The following is a 25373-nucleotide window of genomic DNA, read 5'->3' as shown; positions in this document are numbered from 1 at the left end:
AAAAAAAAAAAAAAAACATACTTCAAACAACAGCAAGGAAAAAGCCTATATAAAGTAACTGTAAATTGAATCTAGCAATGGGTAAAAGATGATATGTTATCACCAAATGAAGTTTATGTGAGGAATTCAAGGATAGTCTTAGCATTAGAAAATTCAGTTAAAATCATTTACCACATTAAGAGATTAATGAAGAAAAATTATATAATCATCTCATTTGATGCAAAATAACTTAAAAAATACAACATCCTTTCATGAATAAAAAATATCAAATAATGAACATCTACTGAAGACCAAAGCAAAAACCAGTCTTAATCATGCAACATTGAAAACATTCCTTATACTCATTAAGGCAAGGAAAAAACAAGGATTTCTGTTAGCCTTACATCTCCCCAAGATTTTACTGGAGATATTAGCTGGTGCAGTAATGCACAAACACTCACCAAAAAAAAAAAAAAAAAAACCACAAACAAAAAAGCAATGAATAAATATAAAGTTCTTATACAGATGATATGAATGTGTCAGTGAAAAATAAATCAGCAAATAATTTTTCGCATTACGAATAGAGAAGAGTCACTAATGTCAAAATCAGTTTCCAAAAACCAGTTGTGTTTCTACATACTATTTACAGTATTATTTGTTTAAAAAAATCAAGAATCTGGGAATATATCTAACAACAGATTTGTAAGATTTTTGTGGAAAAAACAATGTTTTAATAAAAGTTTGACAAAAGATCTAAATATATGGACAGAGGGAGAGAGAAAATACTCAGGAATTAGAAACCTCAATATTATAAAACTGTCAATCCTTCTCCAGATAATTTATTGATTAAATGCAATTCCATTAAAAATCTAATGGATTTTTGGTGGACCTTGACAATCTGCTTCTAGTATTCCTGTGCCAGTGCAAACATAAGGCCAAAAATCACTAAAACACTAGAAGAAGAACCAGGTAGAAAGACTTATTCTATCAGATATCAGTAATTATTTATAAACCTGTGGAATTACTGGCAAAGACAGATAACTGGCTAATGGACTAAATAACCTGGAAATAATCTCATACATTTATAGCTACCTAGTCTATAATAGAAGGAGCTCTAGAGGGTAGTCCAGTGCCTAAGGCATTTGACTGCTAACCAGAAGGTTGGAAGTTCAAACCCACCAACCACTCCATGGAAGCAAGACTGGGCAATCTACTTCTGTAAAGATTTACTGCCTCAGAAACCCAATGGGGGTCACTAGGAGTCAGAATTGACTCAATAGCAGTGGGTTTGGGTTGTTTCTTTTTTTGTTTTGTTTTTTGGTCTATAATAGAGATTATGCTGTAGAGTAGGAAAAAAATGAATTTTCTAATATATGGCACCCCAATGACTGATCATTCACATGGAAGAAAATAAAATTAGACCTTAACATTCATATCAATTAAAGTGGATTAAAGAATTAATGTAAAAGGAGAATATTTGGGCAACATAAAAAAAATCAGACCATAAAGCAAAAGCTTAGTAAATTTGACTACAATAAAATAGCAATATTTTATAAAAAGACACAGAAAATGAAAAGATATGCCACAAAATAGGAGAAAAATATTTGCAACATGTGATGGATAAAATAGAGTAAAAAATATGTGTGTGTAACTGCTACAAAGTAAAAAATAATATAAAAAATTCTTGCAAAATAGTAAGATAAATATAACCAACTAATAGAAAAGGTAGTAAAATACTTGGACAGATAAAGAGTTTCACAGAGGAAACAAGAACATTAAATAACCATGTAAAATGTAGCATTTTCCACATTATCTATGAAGTTTAGCATTTTAAAGGCACAATGAGACTGTTTTGCATCCACCAAATAGGCAATAATTAAAGTCAGCCCTGTATCAAGTAGTAGCTAGAAGTGGAGAAACAGGAAATCTCAAACCCTGCAGGTCTGTAAATGTAATTGGTAAAACCAGTTTGGAAAGAGTAAAAGCTGGACCTGTGCATACACCAGTGATTCCAGTCGTGGGTGTAGGTTAAAGGGACAGATAACACATAGAAACACGTGCATGTGCACAGGAGCACTGTTTGTTTTAACGTAAAACTGGGAAGCACAAGAGTCAGTATCAGTAGAAATGGGCTAAAGGTGGCATACCCAATGAAATATTTTATGACGAACCACAACTATATGCATCAAATATATGCATCAACATGAATGTATCTAAAAAACCTAACCTACACAAAAAGTAAGTCACAGAGAAAATACATACCTCAGGCTTCCATTCATATAAAGAACAGAAACAAACTCAACTAACTAATATATTTTTTGAAGATTTAATCATGGATAGTAAAACTCAAACCCACCAGCCACTCCTCGGAAGGAAGGTTGGGCAATCCTACTTCCGTAGTGATACTGCCTCGGAAACCCAAGGAGGGGTCGCTATGAGTCGGGCCGACTCGATGGCACATAACAACAATAACAACAACAACAAGTAAAACTCAAAGGGACAAACCAGGGAATGAGTCACAATACTCAGGTTAGTGACAACTTCTGGTGAGAAGGGGTTAAAATACAATCAAGGAAGCCCATACTTAGATTTTGAAGGAGAAAAACAGATTAGATACCTTCCAATCCTAGGATGTTGTTACTGTTTTTCTATAAGAAAAGAATTTATAGCACTGCATATTTTTATGTGCTGGAAGAATGTCCAGGTGTATAGCAGAGCTGACAAGGGACAGGGTTGTGGTGGTTTCTTGGTCACAGCCAGCTCCCTGGAGGGAGCAAGCAGTTGGACTTGTAAGCTTGGGATCATGGTCTGAAGGGACATCAAGCTCAACTGGCATAACACACTACACAAAAAACATTGTTCTACAGCCTACTTTAGTGAGTAGACACGGGAACTTAAAAGTTCGCAAGCAGCCATCTAGATGCAATGATAGGTCCCTCCTCATCCAGAGCAAAGAAAAATGAAGAAAACCAAAGACAAATGGGAACAATTACTCCAAGGCACTGGTAGACCATGAGATCCTCAGCCTATCTAACCATGAGACCAGAAGAACTAGATGGTGTCTGGCTACCACTGTCAACCACTCGAGGGGGATTAGTGCAGGAGATCCTGGATAGGGTGGGAGAACAATGTGTAACAAAACTCACAATCATAAAAAAAAGAAAAAAAAAAAAGACCAGGTTTGTTGGTCTGATAGAGCCTGGTGAGACCTCTGAGACTATGGCCCCTAGCTACCCTTTAGGTCTGGAATTGAACTCACTCCTGTGGCTTCCAGCCAAACAACAGACAGACATATAGAGTGATCATTTACATCAGGTAGATACACTACTTGGAGCAATCAATCATTGGAGAACAGAAGGGCAGTGTTTGTACAGAGAGACAGCTCAGGGGGCAGAAGTGCATGGAAGGGAAGGACACAGGGAAGAGGTAACTATGGGGAGGAAGTGGGAAAAGAGCTATTATACTATGGGGAATTTCAGTCCTGAGACAAAATGTGTATTAACTGTTGTATGGAAGATGAATTTGCTCTGTAAACTTTCACACAAATCACAATAAAAATTCAAAAAAGAAAAAAAAAAAAAAAGACTAGCAATGAATGAGTCAATGGATAAGGCTAAGTGTCTTAAAGCCAGTTCAAAGAAAAGTCCCATGTAGCTACAAAGAACCCATACAAACAAACAAAAAAGTAAATAAAAATCATATTTTACATTTTACTGTCTTATATGTGCAGAGCAATATTCTACTTATTAAAAGAATAAAAATGTTACTAAATTATTTGAATGCCCATCATCACTAATAAGCATTTTCTTTTACTAATTAAAGTCCTTGGGTGGTGCAAACAGTTGTGCTTATCAACTAACCTAAAAAGGAGCCCTGCTGTCACAGTGGTTAAAGCGTTCAATTGTTAACCAAAAGGTAGGGTGTTTGAACCAACCAACTGCTTCACAGGAGAATGATATCCAGTCTGCTTCCGTAAAGATTTACAGCCTTGGAAACACTATATGGCAGTTTAACTCTGTCCCACAGGGACTGCTATGAATCAGAATCAACTTGATGGCAGAGTATTTTGGATTTTGTTTTTATTTTACTAACTTACTGCCATCAAGTTGACTCCGACTCATGGAGACCCCATCTTTGGGTTTCCAAGGTGGTAAATCTTTACGGAAGTAGACTGCCCCAATTCCTTTTGCAGGTCAGCTGGCAGATTTGTACCACCAACCTTCTGGTTAGCGGTCAAATGCCTTAGGCACTGCACCACCAGAGCTCCTTAACCTAAAGGCTGGCAGTTCAAAGCCATCCAGCAGCATCACAGACAAAGGCTGGGTGATCTTCTTCTGTAAAGATTACAGCAAAAAAAAAAAAAAAAAAAAATACAGGAAAAATGAAACAGGATCCATCAAGATCTCACACCATCTACTAAAATTACCTCAAAATGGATCAAAGACCTAAATGTAATACCCCAAACTATAATGATCATCAAAGAAAAAATAAGGGCAAACGTAGGGACCCTAATACATTGTTAAAGTACACTATCAAACATAACTTTAAAAAATGCATAGGCAGCAGAAGACAAACCAGACACCTGGGACCTCCTGAAAATTAAACATTTATGTGCATCAAAAGACTTTGTCAAAAGAGTAAGAAGAGGACCTGCTGACTGGGAAAAGATTTTTGGTGATGAAACACTGGACACAGGACTAATCTTCAAAATACATAGAAAACTTCAATACTTCAACAAAAGAAAGACAAACAATCCAATTAAAAAATGGCAGAAGACTTGAACAGACCCTTTACCAAAGAAGACATTCAGGTGACCAACAAACACATGAAGAAATGCTTGCAATCATCAACATAAGAGAGATGCAAATCAAAACAACAATAAGACATCATCTCATCCCAACATTAAGAACAAAGTTTAAAAAAAAAAAAAACAAAAAACAGGAAACAACCAATGCTAGCGAGAGTGTGAAGAGACTAAAACCCTTATACACTGCTGATAGAAGTGGAAAATGGTATGGTGCTTCCTTAAGAAGTTGGAATAGAAATATCATATGATCCATCAATCCCACTACTAGGTGGGAAATAGGCTAGAGGAATAAGCACCATGACATAAATAGATATATACACACCCATGTACATCGCAGAATTATTCACAATAGCAAAAAGATGGAAACAATCTAATTGCCCATCAACGGATGAACTGATAAACAAACTATGGTACATACACATAATGGAATAATACACAGCGTTAAAGAATAACAGTCTGCAAAACACTTCATAACATGAATGAACCTAAATAATATTATGTTGAGTAAAATTAGTCAATCACAAAAGAATAATTATTATATGAGACCACTACTGTAAAAAGTTAAGAAAAGGTTTATACACAGAAAGAACTGTTTGTTGAAGATTACCAGGGTGGAAGGAGAAAGGGGGGACAATCATCAACTACAGGGTAGACACATATTAACTTGGGTGAAGTGAGAGGCAATATACAATAAGGGGAAGTCAGCATAAAATGATCAAAGCAGTGGAGGAGACAGGGAGGAACACAATAGTTAAAGGCCATAATGGTAAATAAAATTACATATACAATCCTGCAGTAATAGTAATACTAATAATTTAGGAGTAGATGCATAAACACTCAAGCTGAACAAGGGTGGCAAGGTGAATGGGACTACACCATGAATATATATAATGTTGACAGAGGGTCTCTCTACCTCTGTATTCATATGTGCTGCAAGTATATCCATGAACATAACAGACCACACAAAAACAAAGTTATGAAAACGTCTTGTTGTTATTGTTGTTAGGTGCTGTTGAGTCATTTCCAACTCATAGTGATCCCATGCACAGCAAAATGAAACACCACCCTATCCTACACCAGCTCCATGATCCTTGCTATACTTGAGCCCATTGTTGCAGTCACCGTGTCAATCCATCTCGTTGAAGGCCTTCCCCTCTTTCGTTGACCCTCCACCTTACCAAGCATGACATCCTTCTCCAGGGAATGGTTCCCTATGACAACATGACCAAAGTAGGCGAGGCGAAGTGTGGCCATCATCGCTTCCAAGGAGCATCTCGGCTGCACTTCCTCCAGGACAGATCTGTTAGTTCTTTTAGCAGTCCGTGGTACCTTCGGCATTCTTTACCAGCACCACAACTCAAAAGCATCAACTCTTCTTCAGTCTTCCTTATTCATTGTCCAGCTGTCACATGCATACAAGGCGAATGGAAATATCATGGCCTGTGTCAGGCACACCTTAGTCCTCAAGGAGACATCCTTGCTCCTCAGCACTTGAAAGAGTTCCTTCGCAGCTGACCTGCCCAATGCTACATGTCATCTAATGTCCTGACTGCTGCTTCCATTGGCGTTGATTGTAGAACCAAGTAACATAAATTCTTTGACAACCTCAATCTTTTCTCCATTTATTGTGATGTTGCTCGTTGGTCCAGTTGTGAGGATTTTTGTCTTCTTTATATTGAGATGTAATCCATACTGCAGACTGGGTTCCTCAATCTTCATCAGTAAGAGCCACAAGTCATCCTCACTTTCAGCAAGCAAAGTTGTATCATCTGCATATCTCAGGTTGTTAATGATTCTTCCTCAAATCCTGATGCCACATTTTTCTTCATATAGTCCAGCTTCTCAGATTATTTGCTCAGCATATAGATTGAATAAGTATGGGGAAAGGATACAACCCTAACGTACCCTCTTCTTGATTTTAAACCATGTAGTGTCCTCTTGTTCCATTTGAATGACAGCCTCCTGGTCAAGGTACAGGTTCCTCATGAGTACTATCAAGTGTTTGGGAATTCTTTTGCATTCTTCTCAATGGTATCCATAATTTGTCATGATCACACAATCAAATGCTTTTGCACAGTCAATAAAACACAAGTAAGCATCTTTCTGGTATTCTCTGTCTTGAGCCAAGATCCATCCGACAGCAGCTATGATATCCCTTGTTTCACGTCCTCTTCTGAATCCAGCTTGCACATCTAGAAGTTCTCTGTCAATATACTGCTGTGACCATTTTTGAATCATTTTCAGTAAGATCTTACTTGCGTGCGATATTAATGATATTGTTGGATAATTTCCACATTCTGTGGGATCACCTTTCTTTGGAATGGGTACGAATATGGATCTCTTCCAGTCAGTTGGCCAGGTAGCTGTCTTCCAAATCTCTTGGCATAACCAAGTGAGTGCCTCCAATGGGGCATGCATTTGTTGAAATATCTCAATGGGTATTCCATCAATTCCCAGAGCCTTGTTCTTCACCAATTCCTTCATTGCAACTTTGACTTCCTCCTTCAGTACCACTGGTTCTAGATCACATGCCACCTCCTGAAATGGATGAAGATCGACCAGTTCTTTTTGGTACAGTGACTTTGCATATTCCTTCCATCTTCTTTTGATGTTCCCTGCATCATTCAATATTTTGCCCTTAGAATCTTTCAATATTGCAACTCGAGGCTTAAATTTTTTCCTCAATTCTTTCAGAATTTGTTTGAAAAATGCAGAGCATGTTCTTCCTTTTTGGTTTCCAAACTCCAGGTCTTTGCACATTTCATTATAATAATTGGTTTTGTCTGCTCAAGCTGCTCTTTGAAATTTCTGTTCAGCTCTTTTATCTTGTCATTTCTTCCATTTGATCTAGCTACTCTCCGCTCAAGGGCAAGTTTCAGAGTCTCTTCTATCATCCATTTTGGTCTTCACTTCTTTTGCTGTCTTTTTAGTGACTTCTTGCTTTCTTCATGGATGATGCTCTTGATGTCATCCCACAAGTCTGGTTTTTGGTCACTGGTGTTCAATGCATCAAATCTGTTCTTTAGATGATCTCTAAATTCAGGAGGGATATATTCTAGATAATATTTTGGCTCTCGTGGATTTGTTTTAATTGTCTTTAACTTCAAGTTGAACTTGCATATGAGCAGTTGATGGTCTGTTCCACAATCAGCTCCTGGCCTGATTTTGGCTGAAGATATTGAGCTTCTCCATCACCTCTTGCCACAGATGTACTTAATCTGATTCCTGTGTGTTCCATCTGGTGAAGTCCACGTGCACAGCCGCCGTTTGTGTTGTTCACAAAAGCTGTTTGCAATGAACAAGTCATTGGTCTTACAAAATTCTACCATGCGAGTTCCAGCATTATTTCTGTCACCAAGGCCAAATTTTCCAACTACTGGTGATTCTTCTTTCTTTCCAACTTTTGCATTCCATTTGAATGGAAAACGTCTTAGTCATAATCATATACCTTGAGGGCATGAGCCGCTGGGTGTGAAGGCTCAGGACCATAGTCTCACGGGACACTAAGGTCAAGTGGAATAATATAGTCCACAAAGGCAATGTTCTACACCCTACTTTGGTAAGTAGCAACTAGAGTCTTAAAAGCTTATGAAGAATCTAAGGTGCAAGTATTTTTCTCCCCCCATTCTGAGTAAAAAAGAATGAAGAAAATGAAAGATGCAGGAAACAATTAGTACAAAGGACTAATGGGACACACATGAACCCCAGCCTCCATGATCCTGAGATCATAAGAACTAGATGGTGCCTAGCTACCACTGGTAACTGCTCTGAAAGGGATAACAACAAGAGGTCTTGGATAGAGTTGGGGAAAATGTGGAACAAAACTCAAAATCATGAAAAAGACCAGGCTTACTGGTCTGATGAGGACTGGTAGAATGCCCAAGACTATAGGCCTTAGACACTCTTGAAGCTACAAACTGAATTTAACCCCCATGATTCAACTGGCAGACAGACAATAGACAGACCTATTTGGTGAACAGCAATATCAAAAGATTGTGCACTTATTACAACAATCAAACATATGAGATCATTTGCCCAGGGGTAGAATTAGAGGAAGGTAGGAGGGGATGGGAAGGAAGAACGAAGGGAAGGGGTAGGCATAGGAAGAAGTGGGACAAATGCTGTTACAATGCAGGGATTATAATAAATGTCACAAGAGAGAATGTGTATGGATTGTTGAATGGAAAACTGATTTGCTCTGTAAACTTACACTCAAATCACAATTAAAAAAAAAAAAAGATAGCAGCCAGGAAAGTCCTATGGAGCAAGTCTGCTCTGTGACACATAAGGTTGTCTGTCATAAGCTTGAATGGACTTGATGGCAATAGTTTTTTTTTTTTTTTTTTTTTGGGAGGGGGGAGAGTTTCAGGACTTACTAATTATATTTATGTTTTAATTATTACCTTAACAGTCATAAGTAGTGACACTCAGAGACTAGCAAAATTAAAACATTTTTATCACATGCAGTTCAGTGCTCAATCAAAACTAGAAAAACAAGAACAAATATCCTATTTCATAAATTACAGGTATTTCTAAGGGTGCCAGCTTCAGTCTCAACCACTGAGTCCACACACCCTTGTGTCTTTGTACCTGTTCCATGAGGTTCTTTTAGTTTTGTAGTAATCCACTGCATAGCTCTGGCAGAAATTTTTGTTCCAAAGTTTCTATCAAATGGAGAAGGTGCTCCACCCTGTAGATGGTAAAAAGTTATATAAAACATTAGTTACACAATGCTTACCAGACCGTATATTAAAAAGAAGAAGTTACCACCATATTAGTGTTAAGATTTCTATTACTTAACACACTTTACATTATATTTATAAGAAATTCAAATTTTCAATTTTTTTTTTTAAACATATTTTTGTCTCTGGGAACAAACAAACAAACGAACAAAAAAAACCAAACCTAAACCCAAACCCAAATTACAAAACAAAACCCTGGAGGTCTTGTACCTGACCTCAGCCTATTAGGCCCAGTATGATAGTGTCTTTTTCCCCCAGTTAAAACACAGATTTTAATAAACCAAATAAATTGTGGTGTAGTAAATTGCCTGGTATGGCTTTTCTAGCCATAATCCTTTGTAAACTCAGTGGTGGAATGAGCAACTGAGGAGCTCCTGATTGTGAGTGTTATCCACCAGGGGTATTTCTGTTGGGTGGAACACAAAGCAATGTTCTGGGAGGTTTGCTCTCTCTCAGGTGCTTAGAACTCTGTTATGATTGGTTAGTTTGGCCACTCTTCCAGGCTCAAAAGGAGATCTAGAGGCAGAAGTCTCTCTGACTGCTGCTGAGATGAACGCACTCCTGAGAGAAACGCACTCCCGAGAGAATTGCGCTCCTGAGAGACATGTGCTCTTGAGAGACACATGCTGCTGGGAAAGAGACACGAGACGCGTGCTCCTGAGAGACACGTGCTGCTGGAAAAGAGACGCAAGAGACATGCATTGCTGAGAGAGACACCAAGGGACAGGCACCGCTGGGAGAGAGACTGTGAGAGACTGTTGGCTGAGAGACGGTGGGCTGAGAGAGACTGGGCGTTCTTCCTGAACTTGAATTGCAACCTGGTGCTTCCCTAATAAACCCCATAATCTGTGAGTTCTGTGTGGCCACTGCGGTGAATTATCAAACCCAGCAGAAAGGTGGTGACTACTGCAGGAGGAACGGTTGGTGTCAGGGTTGGTAAAAGGGCTGGAGGGAGGCAGCGTGTCTAGCCTCACAGGAATAGGCCTTGGGCTACTGATGGTGATTCTGTCTTCCTCTTGTGTGGTTAGAGATCAGAAGATGTGGCCTCCCTGTCCCTTTAGCAGTTGGTGTCAGAAGCAGTAGGATTCCTTGCAGTGGTTCCAGACTCATAGAAGCATGAGACTTTGTAAAAGAAAGAAGGAAGGGGCCTGGGAAGTGAAACTTTGGATTCTTAGAGGGTTACTTTGTTTGGTGTTACCTCTTAAAGGAGATAATTGATTCAGAAGCTAGAGCTTTTGGTTACACCCAGCCAAAGGCCCAAGGCCACATGCATAGAATGGGATTGTAGTCAAGGTGAGAACCTGGAATGTTTTAAAAACGATTGTGTGTTTTGGATTACATGTTTGCCTGAATGTACTACGGGTATTGCATGTCTCTTACCTGCTTGTACATTAGAAATGATTATGGGGTGTGGATAATAGAGAGTGTGTAAGTCTCCCTTCAGCTGATACTTGATTGGATATGTTTAAAAGGGGAAATAGAATTTGCCCAGAAGAAACACAGGCTTTTGTTTCAAGCCCTGTGTGTACAGAGTACTAGGAGCTAAGGAAGAAAACCTGAGCCCCACCCAGTACTGCTGAGAAAATGGAAGATTTGCATTTGAAAATCTGAAGAGGGGAAAAAAAAAAAAAAGACTGTTTGGCTTTTTGAATTTTGAGCAAGCATTTAGGCTTTGGGTACATCAAGGCAGTTAAGTCTTGGTCCATGAGAGAAATACCTCCCAGGACTGAAAGTTAAAGGAAGCCAGTGAGCAGTAGGCTTATATGTTGCTCACTTGTGACCACCTGGGTCCACGTGAGTGGAAATGGGGGAAGTGTAGCAAAGAAGAAACAGGCTGAGTTTGGTACACTTTGACCTAGGCCATGGAGGCTGGGAATGAGAGGAAGGGCTGGCTGGTCTGACGTGCAAGGACTTGTGAGCCTACGGGCACTGAAATAGTCCCTGAGAATTAAAAATGTGAGAGAAGGTGCTGGCTGGTCTGAAGTAAAGGGAAGAGTGTGACTCCCAAACTTGGCAGTTGGTACCCATGACCTAGCTGGAATGGCTAGGGCTGAGCTGACCAGAACCCAACCAAATGAAGAGGAAGATATTTGACACTGAGCTGGTGTTAAGTTGCTGCAAGTTGATGGCTTGCACTGGGCTGGACTTTGCTTGTTTATGGATTCTGATGCCTGAAGTTTCCAAGCAGAACAGAAGATTCTCCAGAGAGAAAGGACCATGCTTGTCTCCTCAGAGTACAGGTTTGATAGTGATGGACAAATTAGAAATTGGCTATTTAAAATGGGGGGAAATAAAGACATGAAGTGGCTGGCTTACACACTTTCATTGGTATGGTTATTTTTAAACTGATGGTGAAGGGGATGTTAATTTTTGAAGTATAAAAGGGATGGGATAATGGCTAGAAAAGCCAGGGGGTGGCCTGTGTTGTAGTAAATTACCTGGTATGGCTTTTCTAGCCATAAGTCTTTGTAAACTCAGTGGTGGAATGAGCAACTGAGGTGCTCCTGATTGTAAATGTTATCCACCTGGGTTATTTCTCTTGGGTGTGACACAAAGCAACATTCTGGGAGGTTCACTCTCTCTCAGGTGCTTAGAACTCTGATGTTTTGATTGGTTAGTGTGGCCACTCTGCCAGGTTCAAAAGGAGACCTCCTAGAGGCAGAAGTCTCTCTGCTGCTGAGAAGAGCGTTCTGCTGAGAGAAACACGCTCCTGGGAAACACGCACTGCTGGGAAAGAGATGCAAGAGACACACATTGCTGAGAGAGACACCGAGGGACACGCACTGCTGGGAGAGAGACTATGAGAGACTGTTGGCTGAGAGATGATGGGCTGAAAGAGACTGAGCATTTTCTTGAACTTCAATTGTAACCTGGTGCTTCCCTAATATATCCCATAATCTGTGAGCTCTGTGTGGCCACTGTAGTGACTTATCGAATGCAGCAGAAAGGTGGTGAGTGCTGCGGGAGGAACGGTTGATGAAAGGGCTGGAGGGAGATAGCAGGTCTGGTCTCACAGGACTAGGCCTTGGGCTACTGATGGTGATTCTGTCTTCCTCTTGTGTGGTTAGAGGAGGTCAGAAGATGTGGCCTCCCTGCCCCTTTAGCATAAGTCAACTAAAATCTTCAATGTTTTAGAATCTTATATCAAGATTTATTAAGCTTTTCTGGGGAAAAGCCCACAATTTCCTTTAAGAATATGATAGACACTGTGAACTCACACTGAAAAAAATATGCACATCATAATTCAATTTCAAGAGATTCATGGGCCCTGTAAAATTAATTAATAAACTCTAGGATAGAAGTCCTCTGAAACAGAAGGAATGACAGGTAATAATGGAAAGAAGGGAGAAGAGAACTGGGACACATTATTCCCAAGTCCAATTCCTAGCTACCATGTGATTTAGGAACATTTGTAAACCATGGAATTAAGATGTACCTTACCATCACCTCAAAAGATTCTTTCCAAATCATTCTGATTTAGAGTAAATTGTAAATAAGAACCATTTGTCTGATATTTCAATTTAAACTGTCATTAAATTTCAGTATCAACCTTGATGAAGTATTTAATTTGAATAAATTTTTCCAATTAACTGGTGACACTATTTATATGAAACTTGAGAGTTTTCTTCAAAATCCCCCTACATCCAAATATCACAAACAACTGAAAGAGTTACAAACTGTAGTGATATTTGGTATGACTTTTAAGTGGATCTAAAGCATAGTTCAAATGTTGTTTTCAATCATTTTAAGATTACTTATATATACACAATTTTTTTCAAAATGGCTAAGACATCAATCTAAAAAAATTATACAATATCAGCTTCATTTACTGCTTTGTATGTAACCCTCAGTGAGTTTTTTATGGATTAATGCTGGCATAGGGAACAGAGGTAGTTCAGAGGGAGAACTCCCATCTTCCATGTGAGAGAACTGGGTTCTCTTCCCAGACAGCACACCTTATGCACAGACACCACTTGTCTATCACTGGAGGCTTAAGTGTTGCTAGGATGCTGAACAGGTGTCAGCTAAGCTTCCAGAATAGGATGGATTAGGAAGAAAAGTTCTGGCAATCAACTTCCCAAAATCAGCCAATGAAAACCCTAGGATCAGACAATGGACTGATCCCATTGTACACAGGGTTGCCATGAGTCAGTACTGGCTTGGCAGCAGTTAGTAACAATAAGACAGCAGTGACTTTACCTGCTGCATGTGACCCAGCACGTTCTTTCTACAATCAAATACTCCTTTTCCTTCTTCTGAATAAAGCTGGCAAATGAAATCAGTGGTATAATTTTCATTGCAGTTCTCATTTCTAAATAGAAGAGGAAATAGTCATTTGTTCATCAAAAAACACAGCTTAGGGTTTTTCTGATGTTTCCTGCCCAAATAGTTTGGCTGACTGCCTGGAAGAGCACAGATCATTCAGCTCTTATGGAAAGGCCACTTGTTTTCTGACAGAGTTAGGTGGGCCCTCTGTGTTCCTCTGGCCCCTTTATGTGACTCTACATAGTTTCTTCTTTATTTATAAAGTTTAGAGAAATGATTGGAGATATCTTAGAAAAAACAATAGGTTTCCAAGGCAGTATCACTACGGAAGTAGATTGCCCAATCTTCTTCCCAAGGAGTGGCTGGTGGGTTTGAACCGCCAGCCTGCTGGTTAGTAGTCAAATGTCTTAGGCACTATGCCACCAGAGCTCCTAACAATAGACTTGAAAGCTAAAATAAAATATTTTTAAAAATCACCCTTTAATTATTTAAATTGTACAGTATATATTACATATTAAGTTTTTAATATACTGTAAAATTACTCAACTTTTATGCTAATTTCCCTGTAATCATAAGAATCAGTTAGCAAATGAATGATTGCTTATTAGATTTCACATCTTAAAATAGATTCTAACAATCCAGGTCTAACATTGAAGTAAAATTAGAAATACATTCCCTTTACCTGAGCACAAGACCCCTCTGAATGGTGGTCTTCATTTTCTCCGTCAGGTGCTCCACGTTGGACTAGGAAAGAGTGTTTTGTTAATCAAACAAACAAACAAAAAACCTACTTTGCCAAGTACTGCATGATTGTAAGTGCTAGAATATAGCAGCAGCTCTTATATTTCGTGACAGTGGACAATACACAAATAAACAAGAATATATCAGGGAGCATAAATGTGCCAGTAATGATAAGGAAACAAGATGATGCAATGTACGATAGGCGCAGGGAAGCTACTTTATTGGATATATTGACTTAGTCAATGAACCCACAACATTCATGAGAAACGCTTTCCAAAATAAATAGATTTCCCTCTTACAACATGAATGTATTTACTCTGTGCCCTAACCTAATGCTTATATATTCATCTCTTGCTACTTGGTATATTATTTTCATGATAATATTTTCTATCTCTGTGCTCTCATAGGAAAATAACTACCTGTTAAATTACTTTAGATAGAATTTCATGTAACTGCCTAATGAGTATTTTCTGAGAAAAAGTTACAGAATTTTATGCACAAATTTTCTTGTATCAGTTTCTTAGGAGTATGACAAAAAAATGAAGTATTTTCTGATAACTTATCTTTTGAAAATGGAGGTACTTCCATATAATCAAATCTCAGCAATAATTACATTTATTAAACATCTCTCTATGTGCCAAGAGCTATAATTAGTGCTGGTAAGGCATTATCTTTTAAGCAGAAAAATTTAATGAAACAAAGTGAAGAAATTCATAGTCCAAGTTTCCATGTTACAGGTAAGAAAAACATTACCTCTTCACTTGATTTATTTTGGGTGGAAAGAGACAACATAAAATCATAACTTTTCAAAAGTTATATTTTATTTGCTAATTCCTGTCCTCTTGGAAAGGGCTTACTAATTTATCAACATTATGAAATGCAAACCTGAATCAAATGATGCCAGTCTGAATCAGGTGTCACAAGAGCAAGGATGGAACTGGAAAATACTGGTAATAACTCAAGGTTTCCTGACTCTCAATTCATGACTAATTAGTTAAGGGTGAGGCTGGCAAAGACAGATGAAGGATAGCTCTTCTAGATACCCCCTCTTCCTTTACTTGCTTTGGATGGAATCTTGGGTGCCCTCAAAATTTCGTGGTCTTCCTTCCTCCTGCCTGGCAATGTGATAGAAGCTCTGATCATCATAATCTGAGCTGGTGAGGTAGGTCCAGAAAGGATAACCCAACCCAAAATTGGGCTCAGCTGAATGAACTCTTAACCTAAAAACACTAGAGGACTCCAAGAAGTCTCAGGGTTTCTCCTCTACAATACTTCTGTCTGCTTAGAAGAAAACAGATCCCTCACAGGCATCAGCAATCATAATATTTAAAAGAAGCATGTCACAGGAATAGCCAGAGCTAAATGGCTTCTGTTTTATTTTCAATTGGCAAACATGCTTACATCTTCTTCTCTACAACCTACAGCACAGATACAGAGTTAAACACACTTTTCTGTCCCCAACAGCTCTAGTCACCTCAGTTGCTGTCTCATTTTCATTCTCTAATTAAATTTGGCATTACACAATGGAAAGTAACTGCTTCCTTTGGCAGGTAACAAAGTGTTCCAGTAGAAGATGCTTTCCAACTATTGCAAATATTCCCAAACTCAGATGCAAAAAGACTTCAGATGTCTGGAATTGTTTTAAAGATTTCAGAAAGCCCAAGAGAAACTACATAGCCACTTGTTTTCTATATAATATATAAAGATTGTTTTCTGTGTAGTGTATACAGATACAAAGGGTTTGCTTCCAATCGACTAAAGTATTGATTATTTAAAGTTCCCAGAAAACAAACAAATATATTTAAATGGCTTATTCTTTATGTAAGAAAAAAATTAATTACTTGATAGACTAAACAGTTTATTAAACAGACCACCACCAACAAAAAAAGTTACAAGCTTAAGTGGAAAGAACAAAAGGTATCCTGAGCCATGTGTTCATACAATCCTAACTCATCGCTCCTCGCCCATCAAAAGAGTTCCTAATACTAAAGTAAATGAATCAGGGAATTTCACTGGGATTCAATGAGAGTTATCATTTGAAATACACAAAAGTCAGTATATTTTACATTATCTCCACCCCTTAAAATAAAACTATACATAATATAAAACAGTAGCACTAATGAATTCAAGAGGTTTGCTTCACATTACATACCTGCAGGTCTCTGATATCAAATGGTTCTTCAAAAATATAAGCTGCATCAGCTCCAGCTGCAAGGCCCCCCATGTTGGCCAGGTAACCACAGTAGCCACCCATGGTCTCAATGATGAACACACGACGCTTGGTCCCACTGGCTGACTGTTTGAGGCGGTCACATGTCTGATCACAGATAAAGAATATTAATCATTCCAATGCAGGACCTTTCTCAGTTGTGGGTACCTCAGTTTCCTCCCATGAAGTAATTGAAAATATTATTTCTTCCAATAAGTCTCTCTCGATTTCTATCCTGAATATGCAGTTATGAGCATTAAATGTGCAGATATAGTATACGCAGATACAAAGGTGTTGCTTCTGAGTTAGTACTAATACATATCAGCCTAACATTTACTATCAACTGACTCATCTTCCACTTTGAGGGCATGACTGTGGACCTTATCATTGCTCTCTTCATCAGCAATTCTGCAGAGTGGACCTAGAAAACGTAATGGGAAAAGATGATCACTCAAGCCAGTTACTCTACTTTGCTCTTTGAATGAATCCCTGCTAAAGAAGACATCACAGGATGTTAAACTGTTAGCTAATGTGAATTTTGATTTTATAAGAGAGTCAATTCTCCCATTTAGCCAATGGGAATAAGGGTAATATTTTATTTTCCTCAGAAAAATTCCCTGTGTTACAGGATCTGGGTAATATTCAATCTGCCCCTGAATGTTACCCGTGTTTCAGGTACCTCTAATCAAAGATGAATGGTGGCTTTTTAGACAAAAGTATCCAAAGAAATCTTCTGGAAAGATAGCCATCTGGTTCCAGAATGCTACGTGTGTTGTCATCATCCCTCTTGAAGTCCCAAGCTCAAGAAAAAAATAAACAAACAAAAACTAGAAAAATTCACTTATTGCATTTCCACTCCTTTACACTAGTCAAAGTGGTCATCCATTACCTCTCTCAGGACAGCTGCAAAGCCTCTAACCAGGCTCTCAGCATCTACTCTGGGACCCTTCTGATCTGTCCTCCACAAAGCTGAGAGTTATCTGTGAAAACATAGATCTGATAGAGTCACTTCCTGCTCAAAACCCTTCAGTAATTTCTTAATCTTCTTCAGGAAGAAGAATGGAACACCTGCCCTGCATTATCCCACCTCTGCCTGTTCCCTGCAGCAACTTCCACTTCTGTCATTCTACTAGCGTCCGGTTTCCAGAACATGGCATACCCTGTTCCTTCTCAGGGCCTTCACCCATACTGTTTTCTTTGCTTGGAATATTCTTTCCATGCTGAGGTGGCCGAATGATGGCCACCAAATACATGCAGGTCCTAATCCTGGAACCTGTGAATGTTCCTTACAGAGTAAGAGACTTTGCAGATGTGAGTAACTTAAGGATTTGGGGATGGGGAGATGATCTGAGTGGATAATGCAATCACAAATATCACAAATGTCCTTATACAAGAGAGGTGGAGGAGATCAGATGCAGAGGCAGGAGGCAACATGATGCAGAAGCAAGATGCTTTGCTACTAGCTTTGAAGATGGAGGAAGGGGCCAGGAGCCAAGGCATGCATGGAATACTGCTCTAGAAGTGAAAAGAAAGAAAAGAAAAGGATTCTTTTATAGAGTCAGAGTGTGGCCCTGCAACAACTTGATTTCAGAACAGTCAAACTGATCTTGGACTTCTGGCCTCCAGAACAGTAAGAGAGTAAGGGTGTATATATTGTTTTAAAGCACCGAGTTTATGCTAATTTGTTAAAGCAGCAATAGGAAGCCAACACAAGCACCTCTGTGCCTCATTAACTTGGAGTCAGAGTTAAGTGTCATTTTCTCAGGGAAATTTTACCTGATCTCTAGGACTAAAGAGATCTTCTTATATGCTCTCATAATATTTTGTCTTTTCTTCATAGAAATTATTACAATTTCTCTTTCTACAACGATTTGCATAATTATCTGATTTGATACCCATGAGGGTAGGCATCACAGGTTTGGCTTATGCTGCTGCGGTATCATCAGTTCCTAACTCTTGCCTGCAGCACAGTGTTGTTATTGTTGTTAAGTGCTGTCAAGTCGGACCCGACTTATAGCGACCCCTCCTTGGGCTTCCAAGGCAGTATCACTATGGAAGTAGATTGCCCCATCTTCTTCCAAGGAGTGGCTGGTGGATTTGAACCGCCAGCCTTCTGGTTAGCAGTCAAGTGCCTTAGGCACTATGCTACTAGAGCTAGGGATACAATAAACGTCTGTCAAATGAATGAAGTAAATGCAGGTGTCATCCCCATTCCCTATTCATCAACCAGTTAAGGGCCAAATTCTGAGGGAATGCTGTAACTGGTCTGTGTAGTATTGAGTCTAGAGTGAAATTACAAACAGGGGAGGCAAAGGGCAGTAGGTTTGCGAGATTAGGGGGTTATGAACCTTTGGATGAAGAAGAAAAAGGCTTGTAAAATATAATAATAATAATACCCATTACGAAATTTTTACATGAGTCTTTGGGAGTTAAGTTTTAAAGACCATTTTGATTAACAAACACAGGTTCAATGGAAATGATCCCTATGTATAACCCAGTATCGTAGATTCTTACTCTCTCAAAATAATTAGATTGATTTATTTAAAAAGTTAACATGTTCTTTAGTTGGTGGATAGCTTTGCATTCTCTAGAAACTGAAATGGGAAAAAGAAATAGGCAATGATACAGCAAATTCTCTTTTTCTCTGTGCTTATGCAGGGATGGGGAATGGAAACTAGGAAGGATCTAAAGAACGCACACTCCTAGGGTTGTGATACAGAATTCTGAAGGCTTTTCATAACTGTATTGAATACTTTTATATGGCATGCAAGTATTCAAAACTCATCAAGTGGTCTTTGTTTTAGAGAAATTTTGTGGGATGGAACTGAACATGATTATAGAGCAGGTTCCACAGAAGTCCCTCAAGTGCTGCTATTGGAAAGCAAATGGCAGGGATGTTAGTAATAGGCACATTCTCCTAGAAAGGTGCAAATTTCATGGGTCATTTTTCATCTTCATCTCCTCAACATGCCCACTGTAATGGAGAATTACTGTCACTGATTCAAAGAATAAAATTAGAATCACTTAATGGCAAACTACTGTTATTGGGAAAGAAGCTGTAGTGTAAGATAAATTTTATGTTTGTATGTATATCTAGGAGCTCTGGTAGCATAGTGGCTAAGACACTTGCCTGCTAACCAGACGGCTGGTGGTTCAAACCCACCAGCCACTCCTCGGAAGGAAGGTTGGGCAATCCTACTTCCGTAGTGATACTGCCTCGGAAACCCAAGGAGGGGTCGCTATGAGTCAGGTTTGACTTGACGGCACATAACAACAACAACAACATGTATATCTAAATTTTGATCCAAACAGCTAGTTAATGGAAAAGATTAAAGGAAAGAGAAAACCTGAGTCAACTTGACAGCTGAACAAAAGCCATATATTTAGTCTTTATGTTTTTACTCTCTCTCTCTTTTGTTACAGTACCAAATATATGAAGACAGTTACAGCTGGATCAGAACAATTAACCTTTGCTTAACTAAATACAGCTTTCCTAAACAATCTCTCCTCATGACCTAGACTGTATCTGACTCAGTTTCTGCTAAAGTCAATGAGTGATTTCAGCTGTATAAAATATCTCATTTAATTACTAATAGTAGTACTGATATGTGAAAAAGTGACAGTCTCAAGTGCAACCCTGTCTCCCACTGGTGGCACAAGGTGGAGGTTCCCTAATTTGGGGGTGAAAGGAGGTAGGAGAACTAGCAGAGTGGGAGGACAGGTATTGCAGAAAGGCTGATACTCCATGACCATCACAGGGATTGCAGCTGTGAGCTGAACTATTCAGGCAAAACAAGCTGCCCTCGCTTCCATTTTCATTATGGCTGATGTCCCTGTCAGAAGTTAATGTTCTCCCCAGCGGTGTACAGATGACTCTCAGAAAAAATTCTCTGGGAATGATTACATATGAGAAACAACTGCCAGCTACATTTCAAATACTGTTAAGTTTTGCTACATTTATTTCTTGTTTTAATATAAATCAAAAGTGAAAAGAAAATGTGGAGTTGACTGCAGTGTTAATAGAGAAAAAAGCCAGTGGGATTTCATGTGGGAACATAGACAATCTTGCTCCATTAGCAAGCTACAGGTTAAGTTCACATGTCTGTGATAATACTTTAAGGTGACAACTGTGAAGGATAGCTGATTTTCTATTAAACTTGAATGGATGATCAGTTTGAGAAAGGCGCTGGGCAGTAGTTCAGGAGGGATTCCAGCAGAGAAGGCAGGCATCAATGCCACAACAAGAAGCAGTAGCAATGCCACAGACCATTAGCTCAGAGCTCAGCAAAGCTCACACCTTCATCATATAGATAACATCTGCTTTCTGCTGGTGTTGTGAGGTAAAGGATGCGTAAATACCATACTTTTTTGAAATAACTTGCCCACGTAAATGAAGTGGTCACTCATATAATGCTTAAGAAAAATAACACATGAAGGGGTTGCATGGTTGGCAGAAAACCTGAAACTCATGTGTTATTTGCATAAAAATATGGTATATGAGAGATAATAATATATGCCCTGTGGGGATATTAAAGGTAAGCGTGGGGCCTACCGCAATGCCTAGTATATAACGTAAGTCAGTGACTGATGGTTATTTTATGGAGCTCTGGTGGTGCAATGAGTAAGGTATTTGGTTGCTAATCAGGTCAGCAGTTCAAACCTACCCAGCTGCTCCACAAGAGGAAGATAGGGCATGTAGTGATATAGTTTTTCTACCTGCTGATGCAATGCAAGGAAGAAAATAAGAGAGCTACTTAAGATTTATGTATCAGTTTAAGAAGTCAACAGTCAGATGCAAATAAAGATGTAAGACACTGAGGCCTCAAGTGAAAGCCTTTTCTTTCAACTCAGAAGATGAAAGAATCTGGCAAAGAACTGTTGCTTTCTAAGGTTCTGTACCATGGTTAACTAAGGGAACTTTCCAGCAGATCTGTAACTTTTCACTGGAAGCTAGGGAGTCAACCAAGAGGTAACACTCTAAAACAAAAGACCAGCAACATCCCCTCTAGAAGAATATGTGCACCATTAGTCATTGGTAAGACTCCAAAGGCTTAGATACCTTTCTTTCCCCTGTTGGGGAAGACTACTTCTCATAGAAAAAATCCTTTGGAGCTACCAAAAGTTCTAGTGTACAACTCATGAATCACACAGACCCAGCAACATGTCAGGAACTGTGATGGCCTACCACTGTTTCTTGAACACTTACGTGGGAGGGTTCAAGGAGAAGCTTTGGCCACCACCTGTTAGAATGTAGATGTCAACACCATCTCCAGTGCCCGCTGAATCAAAAGACTTATCTCCATGATACCGAATGGAATGATGGAATATGCTGCTGCTAACACTCCTTCCTACTAGAAGGAGTCTTTCAAGTCACAACAAGGGACTGTTCTAAGCAGTGGCCCAGATCAACTTTTACATGGATCAGCACTGCTCTTTCTTGGTACTTTCATACTTACTCAGCATCTAAATTCCCTTCTGCATGTTATTGTGACCTTCCTCGAAGACATCACCTATCTGTGAATTCATCTTTGGGCAAGAGAAACAGCCTCATCAGATATGACTCAGACAGCTCATCTACAGAGTAATTTATGTTTTTTATTTAGGCGGTATACAAACATTATCCAAAAGACTGTATTTAATATAATTCTAAAGTTGGTAAGACAGGCTCTCTATAAAATAGGAAAGCTAGAAAAAAATATCCTGCAATGGAAAATGAGATACGAAGTCAAGCTAGTAGTAAAAAGAGAGAGAGAGAGAGAAATAGTAAATTTGATTCATTCATTCTAAAAGACTAAATGGGTTTCCTTTACAAGTTTCCACTTTAGGAGGAAATCCTAGATTCTAGAGTTCAACCGATTGGAATTCATCATAGGGCAGAAGAAACATAGTTAAGACAACACAAGTGGAAATACTCTTCTCTTACCTCTGCAATGACATTCAGGGCAGTATCAGCACCAATACTTCCTTCTGTGCCTGGCACATTGTTGCTAATAGTAGCAGGCAGAACGCAAATAGGAATGCAAAACTCCTCATGGCTGTTTCTGGCCTCAGCTATCATCTGAGCACCCTGATAAGCCTGAAGCATCAGTACAGGTGTCATTAGCAAAGCATACCTGGCATTTGACTTATTAGTCACTAGGCATCTGGGCTGTGGTTCCAGGAAAGTGAAAGGGAGGGACATGACCTTCCAGTGGCAAGCTCTGTGTTTCATGCAAGTCAATATAGCAAAAGGAAATTTCTGATTAGCATTTAGGTGCAGGGAACAGGGAAAGTCACATTGGTGCAAGCGCCTCTTCTGACTAAGAGAAGAATAACAGGCAGCAGAGTAAAAGGCAAAGCACATAGACAGCAAAGCAAGTAGCAGTCAAAGAAGGAAACAGAGGTGGCATCAATGTGGTTAGTCATTAAATGAAACAGCTAAGGTCATTTCTTGGCATCTTAGGATATGTGGGGAAAGCCAATTAGGTTACAAAGTTTAAATGCAATGCCAATCTTGTAACTTCTGTAGGCTTGCAGAGACATACAGCAAATGTCTGTTAAGTGCTATATCAAATGGCCAACTTCACTCATGCAGTGGAGATCCTGGCTGCATACAGGCATGCAAACACAGCATGCCCACCATGTGGCTGCTGTAAGACAGACTGAGACTTGAAATTACCAGGTGGCCTGTTCACTAGGGACCCCTTTGGCATTAGGTGCATGTCTCTGTGACCTCTTGAACAATTGGCTGTCTTTTATGAGATGCAATTTTCCTTCTTTAAGGAGTTTTCTTTCCACGTCCCTTTTCAATTCTTATATAAATCAGGATCATTCAGCAAGAATCCAATTAATTGCCTTGGAATTCCAATGTGAAACTGTTAGGTTCTGATGTCAGAAAGAGGAGCTGTTCTTTAGCACTCAGAAAGAGGTTTTGATTATCTGTGTCAGTGTGTTAACCAAAATAGTTATATAATATAGGTCCACTTATCCACAAGTCCTAAATCAAAAAGCTCCCAACAGTAACATTTTTCATAAGCCATTTGTTGGCAAAATTGACCTATTGATAGTCTTTGTTTTTCCTGCTTAATGTGAATATCCATGCATTTAGCTGAAAGAACAGTCAGCATTTTTATCCTGGGTGCTGATCCAGGCCTCAAAGGCAGGGCTATTTATATAATACACAGCACATGTTGTGCATTGCCTTTCTTCAATCCAAAACAATTTGAGTTCTAGAATACATGTGGCCCAAGGATTTTAGACAAGGGATCGTGGACCTGCAAGAGTACAAACATTTGCATCTTTGTCAGTAGAAAAATAAGAAGTTAGTCATTTAGTATCCACGGGAATAAGTGTAAGCAGTGTTTTCTTCACCACCAATAATACAACTGTCACCGCAAGCCCTCAGGATGAAAACATCAACACCTCTACCAAGAGCTGGGCACAGGCAGCCTACCCTCTCCTAATCATCTTATTGGTGGTGTGCTGTTTGGACTTTGGATATGGCAGGTTATTTATTTTAGGACTTCCTTAGCTATACCAACTTATTTCAGAATCAGACACATTTGAGGGTGCACATTGATACTGCATATATGGTCTGGATATATCTACACCACTATTTGATGGGTTCCTCATTGCTTTTTCTAAAAAGGTTATTTTCAGAATATGAAGCTCTGGTGGGCATTTAGCTGCTAACTGAAAGGTTAGTGGTTCGAGCCCATCAGCTGCTCCATGGAAGAAAGATGGAGCAGTATGCTTCTGTAAAGATTTATAGCCTTGGAAACCCAATAGGGTTTACTATGAGTTGGAACCGCCTCCATGGCAGTGAGTGTGGTTTTTGTTTGGCTTCATTTATTGTGGAATACTCTAGCTCAGAAATATATCTAGAGCAGGCTGTATGGAAACAAGGCTGTTAGGCTGTTTCTTTTTGGAAAGGCTCTTAATAGAAGTGAGAGGGGCACAATAAAGAACCCTCTAAGACCAATATGTTTGACACAGGCCAAATGGGAACTGAGATATGTAAGGAAGGGCTGAGGCAGAAGGAGCAGTAAGCAGAGGAAGCATCAGTACCTTCAACACCAGTATGAAATCTTTAATAATGTTTGTAAGGTTTCTGTGTATCACAAACGGCTTGCACTCAACTATTAACCTAAAGGTTGATAGCTCAAACCCACCCAGAGGCACTGCAGACAAACTGTCTGGCAATCTACTTCTGTAAAGATCACAACTAAGAAAAGCCTATGAAGCAGTTCTAATCTCTAACATATGGGGTCACCATAAGTAGGAACTAACTCAACAACAACAAGTTAACGATACAAAAAGATTTTATCTTCTGTTCTCCAATGTACCTCTTTTTTTTTTTTTTTTCCTCCCTTCTATTTACAATAAGATGAGTGGAAAACATCAGGGCAACCCTTTGTGTAGGAATGAAGTATAAAACTCTGAAGACAAAAAAAAAAGTCTTTGTCTCTAGGTCTTGTGGGAAAAGCAACATTTAGTTCTCCTGCTTTTGGCTCCAAGTGTAGTGTACATAGTTTAAAACATCAGTTAGCTGCCCTGGAAATGCTTAGTTATCTTCACTGAGAAAAGAGACTGTGTAGATTTTTAGGGAAATAATTATGGTGTTCCGTTTCCCTTTTATAATAATCTAGGA

The 25373-nt window shown here is 39.1% G+C and overlaps 1 protein-coding gene across 1 annotated transcript in view; it reads right to left on the bottom strand.

Annotated features, from left to right (window-relative positions):
* LOC103203151 (phosphofructokinase, platelet) overlaps positions 1-25373 on the bottom strand; it is a 120914-nt gene that overhangs the window by 11598 nt on the left and 83943 nt on the right. The window contains exons 17-20 of the mRNA XM_042781955.1: positions 16688-16852; positions 14477-14538; positions 13729-13840; positions 9377-9476 (exon numbers count right to left, since the gene is read on the bottom strand). Coding sequence (XP_042637889.1) covers positions 9377-9476; positions 13729-13840; positions 14477-14538; positions 16688-16852 — 439 coding nt within the window. The remainder of the gene's footprint in view (positions 1-9376; positions 9477-13728; positions 13841-14476; positions 14539-16687; positions 16853-25373) is intronic.

Source organism: Orycteropus afer, unplaced genomic scaffold (assembly GCF_000298275.1).
Source record: "Orycteropus afer afer isolate SDZICR_OR568_19922 unplaced genomic scaffold, OryAfe1.0 scaffold00203, whole genome shotgun sequence".
NCBI classification, from domain to species: Eukaryota; Metazoa; Chordata; class Mammalia; order Tubulidentata; family Orycteropodidae; genus Orycteropus; species Orycteropus afer.
This window is presented reverse-complemented; position numbering and strand designations above follow the sequence as displayed.